General features: G+C 36.3%; 1 protein-coding gene and 1 long non-coding RNA gene across 5 annotated transcripts in view; one reads left to right on the plus strand and one right to left on the minus strand.

Moving 5' to 3' along the window:
- Positions 1-17922, plus strand: part of VAV3 (vav guanine nucleotide exchange factor 3) — a 352547-nt gene that overhangs the window by 243525 nt on the left and 91100 nt on the right. For all 4 annotated transcript variants that reach the window (XM_070608037.1, XM_008518842.2, XM_070608038.1 and 1 more), the window contains one exon: positions 3368-3413. In XM_070608037.1, coding sequence (XP_070464138.1) covers positions 3368-3413 — 46 coding nt within the window. The remainder of the gene's footprint in view (positions 1-3367; positions 3414-17922) is intronic.
- LOC139081642 (uncharacterized) lies at positions 778-3475 on the minus strand. The gene is made up of 3 exons (XR_011536796.1): positions 3356-3475; positions 2342-2410; positions 778-1348 (listed from the first exon to the last, which is right to left on the minus strand). It is a non-coding gene; the product is annotated as an uncharacterized lncRNA (long non-coding RNA).

Below are 17922 nucleotides of genomic sequence, written 5' to 3' on the forward strand. Positions count from 1 at the left end.
TATTATGAAAGGAATTAATTTTCATGTTGATTTTTTAAAATGTAGCATCAGTTGCTTAACTTTTGAATATAATAAGTATAATTTTTATTTAATGGGTGATTCTGCTAATAATCTCTACTTAGGATGGATAATTATGGTAAGCTCTTATACTGGCCAACCCTTTTGGAAGCTTTAGCTTGGTTTAAGGGAGAAGTGTAGCAAAAGAACATTAAGAAGCATCTTTCACTCTATACCTTCCCATGGGGACTGTGTGGAAGGTGCTTTACTGTCCAAGGCAGATGGTTAAATGATGCGCAAGAGTCTTCCCAGTGGTAGAGACGAAGCCCTTTTGTAATCTGTGTGATTTTTTTTTCCCTCTCCTGAAGATCATCTTTTTCTTCATGTACCAGTTTGTGGTCTTATTCTGTTCCCCTTTCAATAGCCGTAATTATGAGTTTATTATTTTTAATTTTATACTTCATTCTCAAGGTAGGTGCGTTTTCAGTAGCCACAAGATCAATGAGCCTCATAACCACACCTGGGATGTTCATCTTCCATCCCCTTCTGGAGTGGACATTCAGAAGCCACCTCCAAGTCCAGGAAGCATGGTTATCATTACATATCTATTTAATACATATCCATTTTAAATCTATTCCTTAATGTGAGATTTTCTACCTTTAAAGTAGGTAGAAGAACCAAAGCCAGTTCCATATAGCAAAGGAAGCTTTGCTTGTTTTGTTGGTGAAATCAACAGAGAGAATTAGGTTTCTCACAAAAGAGGCAAGAAGAGAGATTGTTGGATGGTAAAGGTATTTATTTTAGAGAAAGACAAGGTCATAGGGAATAAAGCAAGAAATAAAATTAGGTTGGTTGGTTGTTTGATTTTCCTGCTTCTAGGTAGATCAAAGGAGATTGAGAAGGTTCTGAAGGTTCTGATTCCCCTCATCTCGTGGGGCTGTAGCTGAGGGCTCCCAGGATGGCCACTAGATATGCTCCCCTCCCCCTGCTGGGGACAAGGTCTTGTCCATCTCTGTCCCAGGCTTTTGAGAATATAGGTGGGGGGGGGGAGTATGTTGAATGGGGTGTAACAGAATGACAATTGAAATTTGCATTTTAAACTTATTTAATAATGTTCTAAACATTTCCAAATTTTTTACAGTATAAAATACTTAAAAGGTGCTTTTAAAGTATGATAAATCTCAGACTCCAAATGCACTTGGTCTCAGTAGTTGAAATTCCTTCCTTTTTTTTTTTTTTCTTTTTTTTTTTAAATGCACCAGATCATAGTTTGTTCCACTGTCCACTCTTCCTGGAGAAAATCTTTTGTTTTCAGGGTCACTGATTTTCATGGATTTTCAGGAGGAAAAACCTAAAACAGAAGCAGTAGGGCAATAACTTAGTAGAAGAATTTATCCTTGATGTGAATTTAAACATTCAAAATACCATGAAGTTAATAATAATGACGATAATAATCAAGTATCACTTAATAATCCTTTACGATGTGCCAGGAACTGTTCTGAGTACTTAATGTAAATTAACTCATTTAATTCTCGCCACGAATGCCGTGAAGTCGGTGCTATTATTATCCCCATTTTATAGACGAGAAAACAGGCACAGAGACGTTAACTAACTTGCTCAGAATCAAACAGGTGACAAGTGGCAGGGTCCAAATCTGAACTTAGGCGGCCTGATTCTAGAATCCATACTCTTAATAACTGCACTGTGTGCCCTATTTTCATCCTAACTTCAAGGTAATCTAGGGTTGCTCTTGAACTCAAGAGCTCTTTTTCACATGCTAAGTTTATAGTTTTTAAATAGCTCTGGTCTAGGGATTCCAGGAATAAGACCCAAAGGTTGAATTGCTTTCTTGCCTTCCAAGCACTTTGATAGTAGAAGGTATAAGAACGGTAGAAAGGCACCTTCTATTGTATGCTAAGCAGGTGCGGGCATATGTAGGAAGTAAATAGCAACAAGATAGCCATCGTTATATATTTTCCTGTAGAAAATATTATCGCTGTGTTCGTTGTCCTTTATATAGAGAGCACCAAAAAATTTTAGAAAATTTCAGATAGAAAGGAGTTTTTCTTTGAAAGCAGTTTGCTTCCAAGTTATCAGATATGAACCTGTAACTCATAGTGCTTCTCCTTTCTGTGCGTTGGTTGCCAAGCAGCCCAGAGCTCCATTCTCTCCTCACTCACAGCCTTCTTTATGCTGTAGTTTTTCCGGTACAGTTATCCATCTTGTTCAACATAGCTTCAACGCTGATTTTAATGATCATACTAGGCTTTCACAAATTCATTTTGAAAGTAGTTGGGTTAAAAACAAAAATTATATTTTAAAAATGTCTCCAATTTGCTTTCACCTGAGATCCCAGAAAGTCTGCTGGATATGGCTTGAGGCCCTTTGGAAGGCAGTTAAGACCCCATTTCACCTGTGGATGAAAACAATGGGAGGAACCCTAAGAAAAACCATGGCTGATGTGTGCTTAGCAAAGCCAAGTGTGCTCTGAACACAGCACACAGGCACAAACCCCAACACGCATAGAAAGAAACCTGCTTTTGTGAAAATCTGAATTATATGGTAGTTTTAGACTTAGCATTTCATCTAGTTATATGATCAAAAAGTGCAAATGATGTCCTTATTAGTTAGTGAGATAACCATTGTTACTAAAAAGGAATAAATTTAATGCCTGTGAAATTGAACATGTAACTATGTATTTTCAAAGATTTAAAATCTCTTTTGTTTTGAATCTTATCTATAATTTTTATAATGTGCAGTTTTTCTTACAGATTCCTTTTCTGTAAAGAGAATTTACTTTCATGGTTCACAAGCTGCATGCCTGTTTGATTTTTTAAAGTTGTCAGATACAGCTGATCCATAATTAAAACACCATTCTCATTTAAGTGTTGGCTAAAATCAGATCTTGAGATCTTTGTTTTGGGTTGTATACCTTCTCCAGTCTCTGGTCTGTCAGGCCTTAGAAATAGCTGAGTTGGAGCTTTGGAGATTGTGTGTCTTTGCTGGGAGCATTTTCCAACCAAGAATGCATGTCTAGGCTTTGTTCTCCTAATTCCTCTAGTCACTATGACTCCAAAAAAAATTAGTCATAATAGCCAGAGATGGCAAATGAGAGATTTTTTTTTCCCATAGCGCTATAAGGTGTCAACGACTTATCAAATGTAATGGTGTTCAAGTGGAAGACAATTTATAATTTAACAAAAAGGTTAAATTATAAAAACAAACTTTAGAACCAAATGTTTTGAACAAATTTAGTCATACTCTTAAAAGGAAAAAGTGCAACATTCATTGGCCTTCCAAAGTGTCACAAAGTAATACAGTTTAATAATACAAAAATCTTTATTTTGCTTTGTTTTACCTTTCTGCACAGAAACGGACCAATGGACTCCGAAGAACCCCCAGACAGGTGGATCCAGGTGTGTTTCTGATTATACATCTATAATCATGACTTCAGTTAAGTAATTATGAAAGTATATGGGAATTGCTGTAGAAAGTCAGATTGTTGGCCTTTGTTCCCACAGTTTGGTGTATAACGTGTAAATCATTTACCTGACATTGCTTCCTAGGACAAGGGCATATGATGAAAAACCATCAGTACCACACTCTTTCCACAGTCAGTAACTGAGCTGGTTATTTGTTTACTGAACAGCCTCAGGGTGCCTGGTTAATGCTAACATATCCAACACCTTTCGCTTGTCCTCTCCTAAATGTGGAAAGAGAATTAACAGGCAAACTGGCACTTAAAAAATTAGCATTTTCTAAGGGGCTGAGGAGTTCATAAACCAGACAACTTGGATGCCCTCGCCATTTGGGAAATTACTTTTCTTCATCCTGTGTCCATACTATTTTATAATGGAAGGATGAATTTAAGGACTTTATGAGCAAGTATCCTCTCTGGAGACCTATTATTTGTCTGCAGAGAGCATTCACTTGTTTTCTACTAAACATCAGGAGGTTTGCCCTGTCTTTATTTAGTATAGCTATTTTTTCATCCATTAAGCAATGCCTTCCATAGTTTAATTACCAAAGATTTGTTATACATGTGGTCATATTATTGTGGGTAAAAAGTATTCATGGCTAAACGATTCCAAATATGTGAACTTGATAATAAATCAAATGGAACATGAAAATAGAATAGTCTTGCTGGAAAGTAAGCTGGATTATGTGTTTTGTTTTCTCATCATGAACACTGTTCACCTAGTTGTAAAGTTTAGCTTTCAAAGCATTATAGCTTTTAACCAAAACCACACCCATGGTAGCCATGCCCCTTTATGAGCTATTTGAGAAGATTTATAGGAGCTTTGTTCCCTCTGGCTAGAAATTGCCTCACTTGTGTCCTGAGATCAGTTTAAATCTTTTAACTACAGAACAAAATTGAGGCCATTAAAAAAATATGGGTCTGGTTTACTTTTTAATAGTTCTAACTTTCCCAAGACAATACTCTTTGCAGACGACTCTGCAGTAACATTTAGAAGTGACTTCTGTTCTATTTAGTAGGAGTGTATGACCGTGAACATATTTATTTTCTTTATTTTGTGTGAGTTGTAATATTTCTGTTTTGGAAAATTATTTAACCTTTATAAATGTTATTTTAAAAATATTTTCTATGGGCATTTCATTTAATCTATTTTCCCCCAGGGAAGCAATTCCTTTATTTATAGTATGTCAGTAAGAACACATTTGACTATTAAGAATTTACTTTATTTCCCCAAATTGTAGAAGTCCTTAGATTATTTAAAGGGAGATATAGTGAATTCGCAGATTATAAATATGACAAAGTAGACCAATGATAAAATAGTTTATCCTCCTTTATCCTAAAGGTGATAGCTTTGTGTAGGAATGACTCTTCTGGTATTCCTGTTTGCCCAAAGATTTTAGAACTTCATGAACAATAAACTTAACAAGTGCAAAAGAAGTGGTGCTATATGTATGTTTATAATAATATATATATATATATAGCTTTCCATTATGTATAATAATTATGTACGAATGTTTTCTCATTTTTTAAAAAAACAAGTAGTTGATGATCTTGCCTGTTGCAGGTTCTAATGTGACAACTATTTTTCCCTGTAGATATCCTTTGATCTTAGGCTTGAATTGTCTATTTAGGGTTGGTTCTCTTTTATATCTTTGCATCTTTCTGCTGGCAAGTTGTAAAGCTTTTTTTCTTCAAAGTTAACCCTTGCTTGTTAACTGTCTTTTGAGTTGATCCTGATGTAACTATTTAGCAGATTTCCACAATTGTGTGGGAGTTTTTTCACTCCAAGATGTTCAAACAAGGGATCAGTAAAATTGAGGCTTCTTTGGCATGGACAAACTCCTTCCAAGGAACATTGTTTGTTGTTAGTGCTTTTGCCTTGGAAGTTTCTTTAATCTTTTCTCTTCTAGATAATTTAGTGACTTCTCCCAGTGCTAATACACTGACTGCTTTCCAGGGCCTCATTTAGGGTGGCTTGTAGAAAAAAGGTATTAAACAGTTTGGGAGGTCAGACGTAACCTCAGGTCAAAATTTCATAGTCATGTACAAAGGTAAATTATATATCTTCTCCGTAGACTTTTTATTTTAGAAAAGAACTTAGTGTATGGTTCTTTGGGTAGTTGGTGCCTAATAAATATTGATTAAAAGTATTAATGAATGTCTGTATAATTTTTCTGCATGCATTGGCTCTCTTGCTTTTTAAATCCTGCTACTGACACAGTAGAATCAATGTACCAATGGAACATGGAATAATCTAGTGATAGGAAGCATGGCTCTGAGCCACATTGCCTGGGCCGGGGACCCAACTTAGCTGTTTACTTGCTGTTGACCTTCGACCATTTGCTTCCTCTCTGTGCTGTAGTTTCCTCATTTGTAAAAGGAGACTAATAACAGTACCTACCTTACAAAGTTGTTGCGAGCATTACATTAATTAATGTGTGTAAAGTATTTATAACAGTGTGAAGTGTGTAATAAATGCTAAGAGGTAGCAATTATTATAGTAATTACTTTGTGGTAGAGCATGTTATTTAATATTGGACATTTTGTCATGTGTAGGAGAATCAATAATATTTGTCAGTTATTTCTTTGCTAAATTAATTACCCAGAATTAAAGACCCCGAATTTTATACTGAGTTTTCACTGAAGCTAGAAGTTACATAATCACAGTCATTTTCAGATTGTTGTTATTCCCCACTCATCTGATGGCTTCCATGATATTTTGCCTATCTTTAAGAAGAGATACAATCAACAGTGGTGGTTGAGGTTTTTTGGTGAAGTTAGTAGTGTTTGTGATTGCAAAAAAGAAACAAAGGAAGAAAATCTCCCAGCGTTGAAAATGTTATGTTGTGGGGTTCTAGTCAAACCAAGAAAGAGGTGAGTTGTAGGTTTGCATTGTGGCTTGTTAGCACATTTAAAACATTTACTATTTATTAATAACTGTGGTTAATCTTTATAGATAATATTTGCAAATGGCTGTGCAGTTTAGTTTTTCTTGTCTTCTATTGTGTGCTAAGAAATTTATCAACTTAGGATCTTGACTACTTTTATAAATATAGTAATGTGTTAGATGCAAATTCTCATAGCTCTTTTGGATTTCTTAAATATAGCAAGGTATTTTCATCAGTTTGTACTTTTCTTCCTGAGACAGATGTTGGTTTCAGGAAAATAACAGTTGTAAGAGACAGATCAATTATTTCAGGAACACAGAGGTGCTAGGCCTTTTTCAAGCACATGAGATCATAAATCTCAGGAAAATCTGAGCACTGGTGTAATATTTTTCATCTAAACTGGCACTCAAGGTCAAAGTTACCAATTAAATTTTAATACTGAGCTTTAAAAATTTCCTTCTAAGTATAGAAGATACAAGATTTATTTTAGTTTGCATGTGGCAAATCTGTATACCAAGACATACATTCTTTTAATCAAGTCCATGTTTTTTAGATTGTTGCAAAATTGTCTTATATTTGTGGAACTCATGGCGTCTTGTATTTAAGTCCATAGTCACTAGTTTTTAAAAAATTCAGGCCATTGTTCTGTGTTGTGCTGCCTAAAGATTAGATGGAGTAGATGGGAATCATTTAGCTACCTCATTCTCTTTCTGATCTTAAGTTATTCATGTGATTTGTGATACCTTGAATAGTAAATGAACAGATAATGGTAAAATTGATAAAAGAATGCTAAGAACTCTTGCTTCTCATGTGCTCATTGTTTAACTCTTAATTACAAAGAGAAAGGTGGCTTAGAAGCACTGTCTTTTCTTATTCACTGAGGAGATGTCTTACTATTTCTTAGCAGAGACATCTTCAAAGATGGTCATTTTCTCTTTCAGGTGGATAGGATTGATATATAGCGCCATGCCTATTTGTTCTTGTATGAAGAAAGGAATTCAGGAAATCTTTCATTACCAACTTCGTGTCTTATATAGCAATATGCACCAGCAATGTCATTAATTATAAAACATGGCCCCTCTCCACAGGGAATTTATATTCTGCGTAAGGAAGGAGTAGATACAGGCACAAAGTCTTGATTGCATAAATGCATGTATATGAATGTACATATAAAAATATTTTAATATACATACATTGTTTTATACACTGATTCACTATGGTGTGGCATAGTGTCATAAAAACAAGTAGTAAATAGTCTGATAAACACATAAAAAGATCTAATTATGTAGTATGTGCAAAAAAGCAAAAGGAATTGGAAAAGAGCAAAGCAATTGTGAGCTCAAATTGCCTTTAAGCTGGATTGTCTATATATGTTTTTATTTATATAAATAAAAATTTTGTTATGTAGTTTATTGTATGGAATTGCAGTTTAATACAGTTTTCCTTAATGTTTTAAATTCAAAGAATTGATAAACTCATTCCAAATCTAAACAGAATTATTGATTTCTTTTAGTTTGCTTTTAAACTTAATGCCAGTTTGCTCAATAGAGAAATTTTATATTTTTAGTTTCCAACTGAAAAAATTGATGAGAAAAGTAGCAATCTAGGATTTTTAAAATCTAAAAATACATTTTTTCCCTCTTTTTGAGAGAGACAAATGTATATTCTTGAAGGCTGTAGTAAATGAGCTTTTGTCTATAATAAATAAGTAATAAAGTATCCATAGATTACAATATTTCCATATTAATCAGGCAAACATACTCTTTTCGGTCACCTCTAAAACTAGTTTCTCATCAAATATAAATCCTAATCTAAATATTGGGAGCATAATTGTAAATGCGTAAAAACATATTTCACATTGAAAGAATGAACTTGAGAAAACTGGGACAATAGAGCCCAGTGATTAAGATTCATCGCAGAGCCATGAGAAATCTAAGCTTCGAATGAATGCTGGGGAGCCTGCTCTGGTTTTTAAAACAGCTGATTTGTTCTCAAGCATCTATTAAACTATGGATGATAGGCTGGTTTTGCACTAAGGCAGTTGATCCCCTGGTAGTTATTTTCAGGGCTGCCTGTCTGACTCCCTTTTCCATGGTGACGGATTTCTGAAATGTCCATCACAGTCCCTTGCTCACATCTTTTAGGGTTTGGGCATGATTATTTCTCCCTTTAAAGTCTCACTCTGAGTTCACCAAGGCTCACAATTGCTGTCATCTGGCAGGTTTGTCCACATCTTGCCAAGCCAGTCTTTACACTGCTCAGGTCCCTCCAACAGAGGAGCGAGGCAAGCTGAATATTTGGAGATACACCCAGGGGTGCGTTATTGGGAAACAGCATCAGTAATGTGATTATTGAAATAAAACCTTGGGAATATTATATACAGAACCTACTTCTGGGTCATCTGTGTCCTTCTATCTTGTAATTTCTGTTACTCTAGTAATTTTTAATAAATGAAGTATATATCTATTCAATATTTAGAAAAAATTTCTGAAAAGGATGTCTCAAACTTGGTGAGCTGCTTTTGACATTTATCATTGATAAAACATTCCTTACCTGGAAGGTCAGGGATGGCTGGGCTTCGTTTGCTATATCTATGGCCCTCGTAGTCAAATGCTGTTCCATTTCAGAAGAAAATGAACATGCTGTGTAATGCTAAGAAGACAAAGAAACTTCAGAAATTTCTTATGGGCCAACAACTTCTGAGAACCAAGTAACCTTGTTTCAGAGCTTTAATCTGAACTAAGGTAAATGAAAGGAACCAGTTGAGTCAAAACTATTGACTTAAAATAACAATATATGATGCAAGTAATATCCAACTGATACTAGGAAAGAGGACATTGACAAAATAATCCTTAATATCATAATTGTTTATAGTCTTATAATACAATACTTCTGTATACAAATAGTGAGAATGGTTATCAAATTAATTAGAACATTGGAGTACGGTTTGTGGAGTTTCTGTCAAAATGACTCATATTGGCAATTATTTGTCTTCCAGCAGATTCAAATCAAGTTGAGTTTTTAAATTTTAATTTTAATGAAAGGAATAGCTTACGTTAGGTTCTTATAATTGTCTTTTATAGATAATTTTGAGATTCATTCCTTTCTGCATAGACATTAGAAATATATGGAAGTTTTCCTGTCTTTGAGGAACATGGAATTTTGTTGGAGAGAGAAGACATACAAATGTAATGTGTTGAATAAAAATACTGTGTGGTATATGATGAACCACCGAAGTGTACAGTGTAGGTTATGAATGGGGTCGTCGACTAGGAAGGCAGATGAGTGGGGATTAATTGTGAACTAAAGCAGGACACAGGACAAAGAGACAAAATATCTAACAACTACGTCAGTAAAAGTAAATTTACATAGAACGACAGATGGTTAAATAAAGTTATCAGTTTGTTACGAGGTTTGACTCAGCTCAATTCTCTGTCACCTAGTATGCTTTTTTTGTTAAGTGACATAAAGCCATTTCAATCTAGTTTAAAAGAAAAAAAAAGTGATGGGTTTACTGACTTAGGTAACTAGGAGGTCCAGAGTGTTTTGGTTTCAGGCAGAGTTGGATCCAGGAATTCAAAGGATATCATTAGGGTTCAGTTTCTCCCTCTATCTCAGTTCTCTGTTCTTCTCTGTTGATTTCCTGTCAACAGGCATCTCAGGCAAGTTTTTCTCATTTGGAAGGAAAGTTGGATGCTAGCAACTCTCAGCATGTATTGTACCCCCAGCTAGTAATTCCAAAGAAAATAGAATACCCTTTTCCCGGTAAATCAAACAGCAATCCCAAGGAGGTCTTTAATTGGCCTGACCTAGACCATCTGTTCTTCTCTGAGGCAATCGCTGCAGCCGGGGTACCCTGTAATTGGCCAGCCTGGCTTCTGTGCCCGCTTCCAAAATGGGGAGGAGGCTGACCCAGCCTGTCCATGTGAAAGTTGTTTTCTGTAAGAAAGAAGGGCTGTGTTTACAAAAGAATGGGGAAAGCGAAAAGGAGAAGCTTGGTTTGAGGAGATTATAATGCACATCTGTTATCATGTACAACAAGCTTCAGACATTTTCCTCTTTGTGTATACGGTGGCGGGACTTCTCACCTCTCCTGCCTTGGCCTTTCTCCATTTTTAGGCTCTTCTGTTTGATTGTTTTCTAGTATCAAAAGAGGTAAATCCAGAGGAATGGACCTAAAGCGGGCTCTGGACATTCCCAACACAGGCTCACCTCTGCTCACAGCTTTAGCTTGCAGGGGTACCAAGAAAACAGCAGTTTTCTTGCCTCACGATACTTCTTGTAACCTTGTCATTGTACCTAAAATATCTATTGGACATTCTCCTTGGATGCAGGCACCATGTTTCCAGAAGGAGATAATCTTTTGTTTCACTCTTACCTATTCACGTATCAGTGTCCATTGGTCCATCAGATTAGAGAACTGGGGAAACAGGACCTAATCCAGCACGTCCTGTGGAGGGAGGTGGAAAAAGAGGTGCCTTTCCTGCTGGAAGGATCAGGAGGAGAATGTTGGAGAGCCAGAGAATGCAGCCCTTGAGGCAGTAATGTAGGCCACAGCCTGCCTCTGTGGCAATCGAGGAGTAGTGGAAAGAAAGGAGGAAGGAGCTTTCCTAGTTTTGTCTGTGTTAGATGCTTCCACTGACATGAACATTTAACCATCAGAGGCAGCTCTGTGCAGTGGTTTAGCCGGAGGGCTCTGCAGGGGCATACAACTGGGTTTGTATCCAGCCCCTCCACTTACTAGTTAGTTGATAATTTTGGGCAAGTAAACCTGTTGTATCATCTCAAAAATGAGGGTAATAGTAGCAGACATCTCCTGCTGTCATTATGAAGATTAAACAAAATAATAGAGAAAGCACTTCTCAACAAGGTTTAGCACATAGTAAGTGCTCTGTAAATGATGCTGGTGGTGATGGTTATTACTAACACTTATATACTCCTGTATTAATTTTCTATTGCTGTGTAACAAGTAACCATAAACTTAGTGGCTTAAAACGGAACATATTTATTATCTCATAGTTTCTGTGGGTCAGAAATCTGGGCCTCTGCTTGAGGATTTCACAAGACCTCACTCAGGATGTTAGCCAGGGCTATATCTCATCTGAAGGCTCAAGTGGGGAAGGATCCACTTCCTGGCTCACTGGTGTTCTTCTTGGCAGGAGTCAGTTCCTTTTGGGCTGTTGAACTGAGGTCCTCAATTCCTAGCTCACTGTTGGCCAGAGGGTGTCCTCAGATCTTAGCCACATGGACTTCCCCAACATGACTGCCGGTTTCATCAAAGTGTGCAAGCCAAGAAGGTGACAGTCTCCTCGCAAGATGGGAATTAAAATCTTATGTAAAACAATCATGGAAATGACATCCCATCACCTTCCTGTTGACTGGAGGCAAGTCACAGGTTCTGCCCACATTCAGGGGTTGGGGGGGATGGGGATAAGCATGTGAATACCAGGAGGTAGAGATTATTGGGGTTCATCTTAAAGTCTGTCTGCCACAAACTCTAAGAGGAGATATTGCTGTTTTTCAGTGGAGGGAATCAAACCTCGGAGAAGTTAAGTAATTTACCCAGGGTCACACAGCACCTGTTTGGTACCAGGACTTAATGGCAGTGTTTGGCTCCAGAGATCTCATTCTTCTAGAAAGCTTCTGTGTACGCGACTTATGCCAAGCCTCAGACAGAGGAAAGCTTATTTCTTGAAGTTTAGCTGTACGGCAAATTAGCAGTGCGAGCTGCTCTGTTTTGCAGAGTTCATTAGTGGCTGCTGTTACAAAGCAGATTTATGGGTGATTTTATTTTATGCATTGTTAATTTTGAAAATGTTAATCTGAAATTGCTACAGTATTTCAATTAATTTGGACGATTAAAACTTAGCACCAGAAGAATCCCTAGCAGAAGATAAGGCAGCTAATTAGAGGTTCTGAAACAAACAGTTGTAGACACTGGCACTGAAACATGCTGGGTGGATGACACCCAGAAGAACCCACTCTGCTTAACAGTTTAGAAAGGGAAAGAATGATTTCTGGCAGTCTAAATATTAAACTTGAATGCAGTTAAATTTTTTTAAAAAGCCATTATAAGGAGTTAACTGTTTATATTAATGCATAATTTTTAAATATCATGCAGTTCTGGAAAACTGCCTTCAGATTATTTTGGAATGTTGTCTTTTGCTTAACAGTAATGGTGACAGAAACACAATAGATATTTGTTGTCGAAGGATTTTTCATGCCATTTATATTTCATACATTTTATATCTATTGTCTCAATATTTTTTTCTGAATTTAAAGGTAAGACAGCACGTATTTCTTTTTAAAAAAAACAAACAATTGACCTTCTTTGATAAATTAGCTTTGCAGTTTGCAAAGTGTATTCTAAAAGATTCAGAAAATATAAGGAAATAGAGAAAAATTTCCTGGACAGATTACCTGTTAGCCCCTCACTTATATAATCACCTTTATACTTTTATTTTGTTACATATTTTTTTCCTAGTACTTTTTTTCTTTGTGTGTAGCCGTATGTTTATAAAATGTGTGCATTTTCAATTTGGTATCCTGCTTTTATCACTTAACTTGGTTTCACGAGCATATTTGTTTATTCATTTGTTCATTCAACCGTTTGACAAGTGGGCAGGCTCGGTGTTAGGTTTACAGGAATGAACAAGATGTGTTTTCCCTCACACCGCATACAGTGTCACGGAGCAAAGGTAAGACTGAGATCAGGGAATATATGGGCTCTCCTTAAAAGAGGTACACGCTGTAGATATCTGGACATCAGGAAATGATGTCTAAACTGAAATCCAGGGTATGAGTAGGGGATCAACAGACTCTTAATGGAGCCAAGAGGGTTGCATGCAGAGGGAACAGCTCCAGCAAAGGTCATGATTTGGAGAAAGCCCAGAATGGCTAGGATTTGAGAGGGAGAGCTGTGTACTGTGAGAACTGAGAGGCTACCAAGGTGCCATCTTTATTTCCACGTCAACATATCTGACTCTATTCTGGAGAGCAGAGTGAGCCTTTTAACCACAGGAGTGACATGGCCAGCTAGGACTGGGGTAAATAGATCAACCTAGCCATACTCTGAAGGGTATCTTGACTCATTAAATAGTCTTCAAAACAATACAAAGTGGTGTTAGCAAATTTTCTTGTTAGACAATAGTCTTTCTAATTATCATTGTTACAAAAACTACTTTGAGGAACATCTGTGCATGAATATATGGCTGAGTATTATTTAAGAATGGAGTCACAGAAGTAGAATTTCTGGATCAAAACATATGAATTCCTCGGTCTGGATATCTATGTTGCCAAATTGCCTTTTAGAGATATGACATTGAATTATATCTCCACCATTATTGATATATGAGACTGTGTCTTACTCTGCTTACCAACATTGTGTTATTCTTTTTACATTGTCATTTGATGAGAAAAGAATCGTGTGTTACTATTCATATATAGTAGTTCATATCATGCTATGAACTTACTTGATTTCCAGCTGTATAGTTAGTTGGCTGTTTGTGGTGTTCTTCTGTGAATTACCTGTTTATACCTTACCCATTTTTCGATTCAGGATTTAGTGTTTTTGTAAAATATTTGTAAGGCTATATATATATACATATATAATATCAACATTTTACCTATTGAAAAAAATTTCTAGCTTATTATTTGTTTCTATATAAAGTTTTAAATTTGCATGTGGTCATAGTTATTTCTCTTTTATTTAGGATCCTTTTTCACTGCTTTTATGCTTAGAAAGTTCTCCCCTTCTGAATTCTGTTAAATACTTACTTCTAGTCTTATAGTTTAATTTATGTAGCACTTGACCTATGCCATTTAAGTTATTTTTATTTAATAGATTAAAATTCTGTGAGCAGTTCCAAAATGTAAATCAAAATATTTTTAAGGATTTATAGTACAACATTTTATGAAATTTAAATTTACTTGTGTGTGTGTGTTGCTTACAACCACATTGCATTGTGTGCTTTTTATTCTGTGCTGTATTATACACACATTTTGCTCAGATCATAAGTTTTCCCATGTAAAATATGTCACACTATATGCTGTGTATAGATAGAGAATAATATTTTAAATCAATACAAGTATTTAATATTAAGATAATCAGTCATTTTTTTTGCTTGCAAAATATAGCAAACTAAACTTACCTTTCCCATGGCTTTTTGGAAATAGGAGGAAAAAATATTTTGTTGCTATTCGTTTGAGTTCGGAGGATCTCCCTCCTCCCATCACTCTCGTTTTCTCTTGTAAATGTACATCCTGCTTAATTTTACAAATCTCTTCTCATCTTAATTTACACAGCTGCTCCTGGGGCTGAGACTTGACCTATTATTTTAAAATACCTTTAATTTTAATAATTTTTCATAAACGTGGGAAAATTACAACTTCTATTTTGTTTGAAAGGTGCTGTAGACATGTCCTCATTTCCAAAACGATGTGGAAATTCTACGTTTTAGAACTCTAATTTAGGAAGTTTTGTATATTGCCATGAAAATGTTAGGTGTTTAATAAATAGTCTTTCTTGGGGAAGCCAGTTGTAAGCAAGTAGAGTAACAGCTTTGGTTTCCTACCTGGCATATTGCCGCTGCTGATCTGTTCAGGGAACGTGTCTTTGGATGTCCAGATAGCAATAGTTTTGCTCGTAGCTTCCTACTGTTTTAAATGGCCCAGAGGAATCGTGTGATGCCTTCAATTCAGGACAGAACTTTCCTTCTTGGGACTGTGAATTCTTCTTTCAATTTGTTTAGAGCACATCAACAGCATTAGATAGATGAAAAATCAAAATATTCTTGTATTTCTCCACCGCTACCTACTATTATATTGCTAATATTGTAGCTTTTAACTCCCAGGGGAAGAAACTTGCCATTTAAAAGATGTAATGCCATGCTTTGGGGATCCCATATTTTAAAAGTTATATGTCTTCCATTTAAATTCAGGCAGTATCCAAGAACAGAATCTGGCCAATGGTTTTGAAAAAATGAAATGGCAATACCTTCTTGGAATCTCAGACTGTTCAAGGATTTTTTTTCCTAACAAAACAGGAAGAAATTGGAAAAAAGCATATGGACTCAGGTTGAGCATATGATGTATTTTCAACTCGAATCGGCACTTTACTCATATTTGTAGTGTGACTTAAAATTAATTTTGGTGAAGCATTTAGATTTGAGAGGAAAAAAAAAATCCCTATCTGGGACTAAATCAACATTTGTTGCATCTCATTAATCACTGCCTTATGTAACCACTTTTCCCACCTAAAGAGAAGCTACTGAGATGAGAAAAGTTTATAATATTAATGCCAGGTGCAGATCTTGCCTCTCCAAAAAGGAGTTCATTAATCATCAGTGAAGCACAAGAACAAACATACTTCATGTCTCTTGCCAATTTTTTTCAATAACATTTCTGAAAGGCAAAAAAACCCCCTATTTTCCTATTTTTTATCTTCATTTGAAAGGATTTTAATTTGGCTGTTATTTAATTTGTGATAATGTTATGTAAATTTAACATGCTTTGAGAATGCCCGTGCATAGTATATAGCTATAGAGTATATTGGTTGAGTTGGGGCCCTGACTCAGAAGAATCTGCATACAGATGCCTAGCTTTAGTTACTTCCTGCCCGTGTGGTCATAACATGTAAAGCACTCTAGACACAGTGCTTGGTCCAGGGTAACTGGCCAATAACTGGCAGTGACAGAAATTCTTTCTTTCACTGTTAGGAAGCAGTATGGGCTTGAAGTTTGAAAACATGGGTTTCCATCCAGGCCTTTGTGTAAATCTCTCGGCAAGTTAATAGCCTCGATTTTCTCATCAGTGAAATGGGGGTGGGAATAGTGATCTTACCTATATCACAAGATTATCATTTGGCACAAATGAGATAATGTCCTAATCAAGATTGAAAAACTGAACATAATCATGACATACAAATTCATATAATAAAATAAAAATTAAAAATAAGTGCTATGTTGTGAAATATTCATTATTTTGTCATATATCTCAGCCTCTCAGTGGTAGAATTATGTGGCTGATTAGTAGTTTTGATGGAATTTTAGGGTCAGCCATGTAGTTATTACATCCTCTATGCCAGTTTTTTAAATTACCATTTACTGGAAATTTTACTGCTCTTTCTTTATGATGATGTCTTTACATCATTTTTTCTATCTCCTAATTTTGTTTTTTTTTGGGGGGGGGAAAATTAGCCCTGAGCTAACTACTGCCAATCCTCCTCTTTTTGCTGAGGAAGCCTCGCCCTGAGCTAACATCCATGCCCATCTTCCTGTACTTTATATGTGGGACGCCAACCACAACATGGCTTTTGCCAAGCGGTGCCATGTCAGCACCCAGGATCCGAACCAGCGAACCCCGGGCTGCCAAGAAGCAGAACATGTGCACTTAACCGCTGCACCACTGGGCCGGCCCCCTCTATCTCCTAATTTTAAAAATTGTTTACAAGTAAGAAAAAGTAATGAGTAACATAGCACCTAGCCAATAGATGAAAGTGATAAAATCTAAAAAAAAAGAGAAATAATACAAACCACATGTGAGAACAGAGATGCACCAATTCAAACAGTCATTAACAGAAAAACAAAACCTGATGTGCAAGAAAAAGTAACTCCTGTCTGCTCTTGTTCACATTCTGTTGACTACCGAGTATCAGAGGTAGGAATGGCTCATGGATCCATGGTGAAATTTTCAGGCACTTCGGAAAACCTATCGATTTCTTACTTGTCTCTATTAGAAGATTTGTCCTTTCTTGTTCATTCCTATGGCGCCTACTATTAGAAGCATTTTTAAAAGCCAAAAGAAGAACCAAAAATTCTAAGATCGCAGTTGAAGATGTAACTGTGAGGCTTCGGAAAAAATCACAGGAGACAGACAAAAGCGTCCAACAACTACAGCGGGGTAGCTCTTTTTGTCTCCCATAAAACAGTAGGGGATAAAGAAGAGATCATATGGACGTGTAGCAAGGCTTAGTTCATTTTTTAAGTCAAATAGTTTGGAAAGAAGAGCTTAAGCAGAGTAGAATAGCAGGAGATTTTTGTAAGGTGAGGTACAAATAAAGTGCAAGCAGGAATTTTTCTTCAATCTTAAAAGAACACTGGCCTAACTCGTCTTTCTTCTTTTCCTGTGTTCTTCTTAACCTTCTTATTGGCTCTTGACTTTCTCCCTTGGGGATTTTCTCTGCACAGTCAGCACTGACTCCCTCAGAAATCCTGAGCCCCACCCTTATTGCAAAAGTGCTGAAGAGAATTCAAATAAACATGTTGCGAGCAGTAGCTTGGGAATTAACTGTCATAGGATGCTTCCGAAATAAGACGCTGCCGGCTAGAAGCCGAAAGTTTCATTTAATGTGTAACAGTCCCAATTTTAGGCTTCACTTAAAAATATAAACGAAAGTGAATATTAAGCCTTAGAAATTCCTATTGAACTACCTACATTCCTTTGAGGGTAGATTTTTCTAGAATTGTCACTTTGCTCCTTTCCAATCTGGGTAAACGTACACCCTGGGACCTCGCTCTAAGTTTTTCCTTCTCTCACTACAATGAGGGAAAAGTTGATGGT

This window comes from Equus przewalskii, unplaced genomic scaffold (assembly GCF_037783145.1).
Source record: "Equus przewalskii isolate Varuska unplaced genomic scaffold, EquPr2 ChrUn-13, whole genome shotgun sequence".
NCBI classification, from domain to species: domain Eukaryota; kingdom Metazoa; phylum Chordata; class Mammalia; order Perissodactyla; family Equidae; genus Equus; species Equus przewalskii.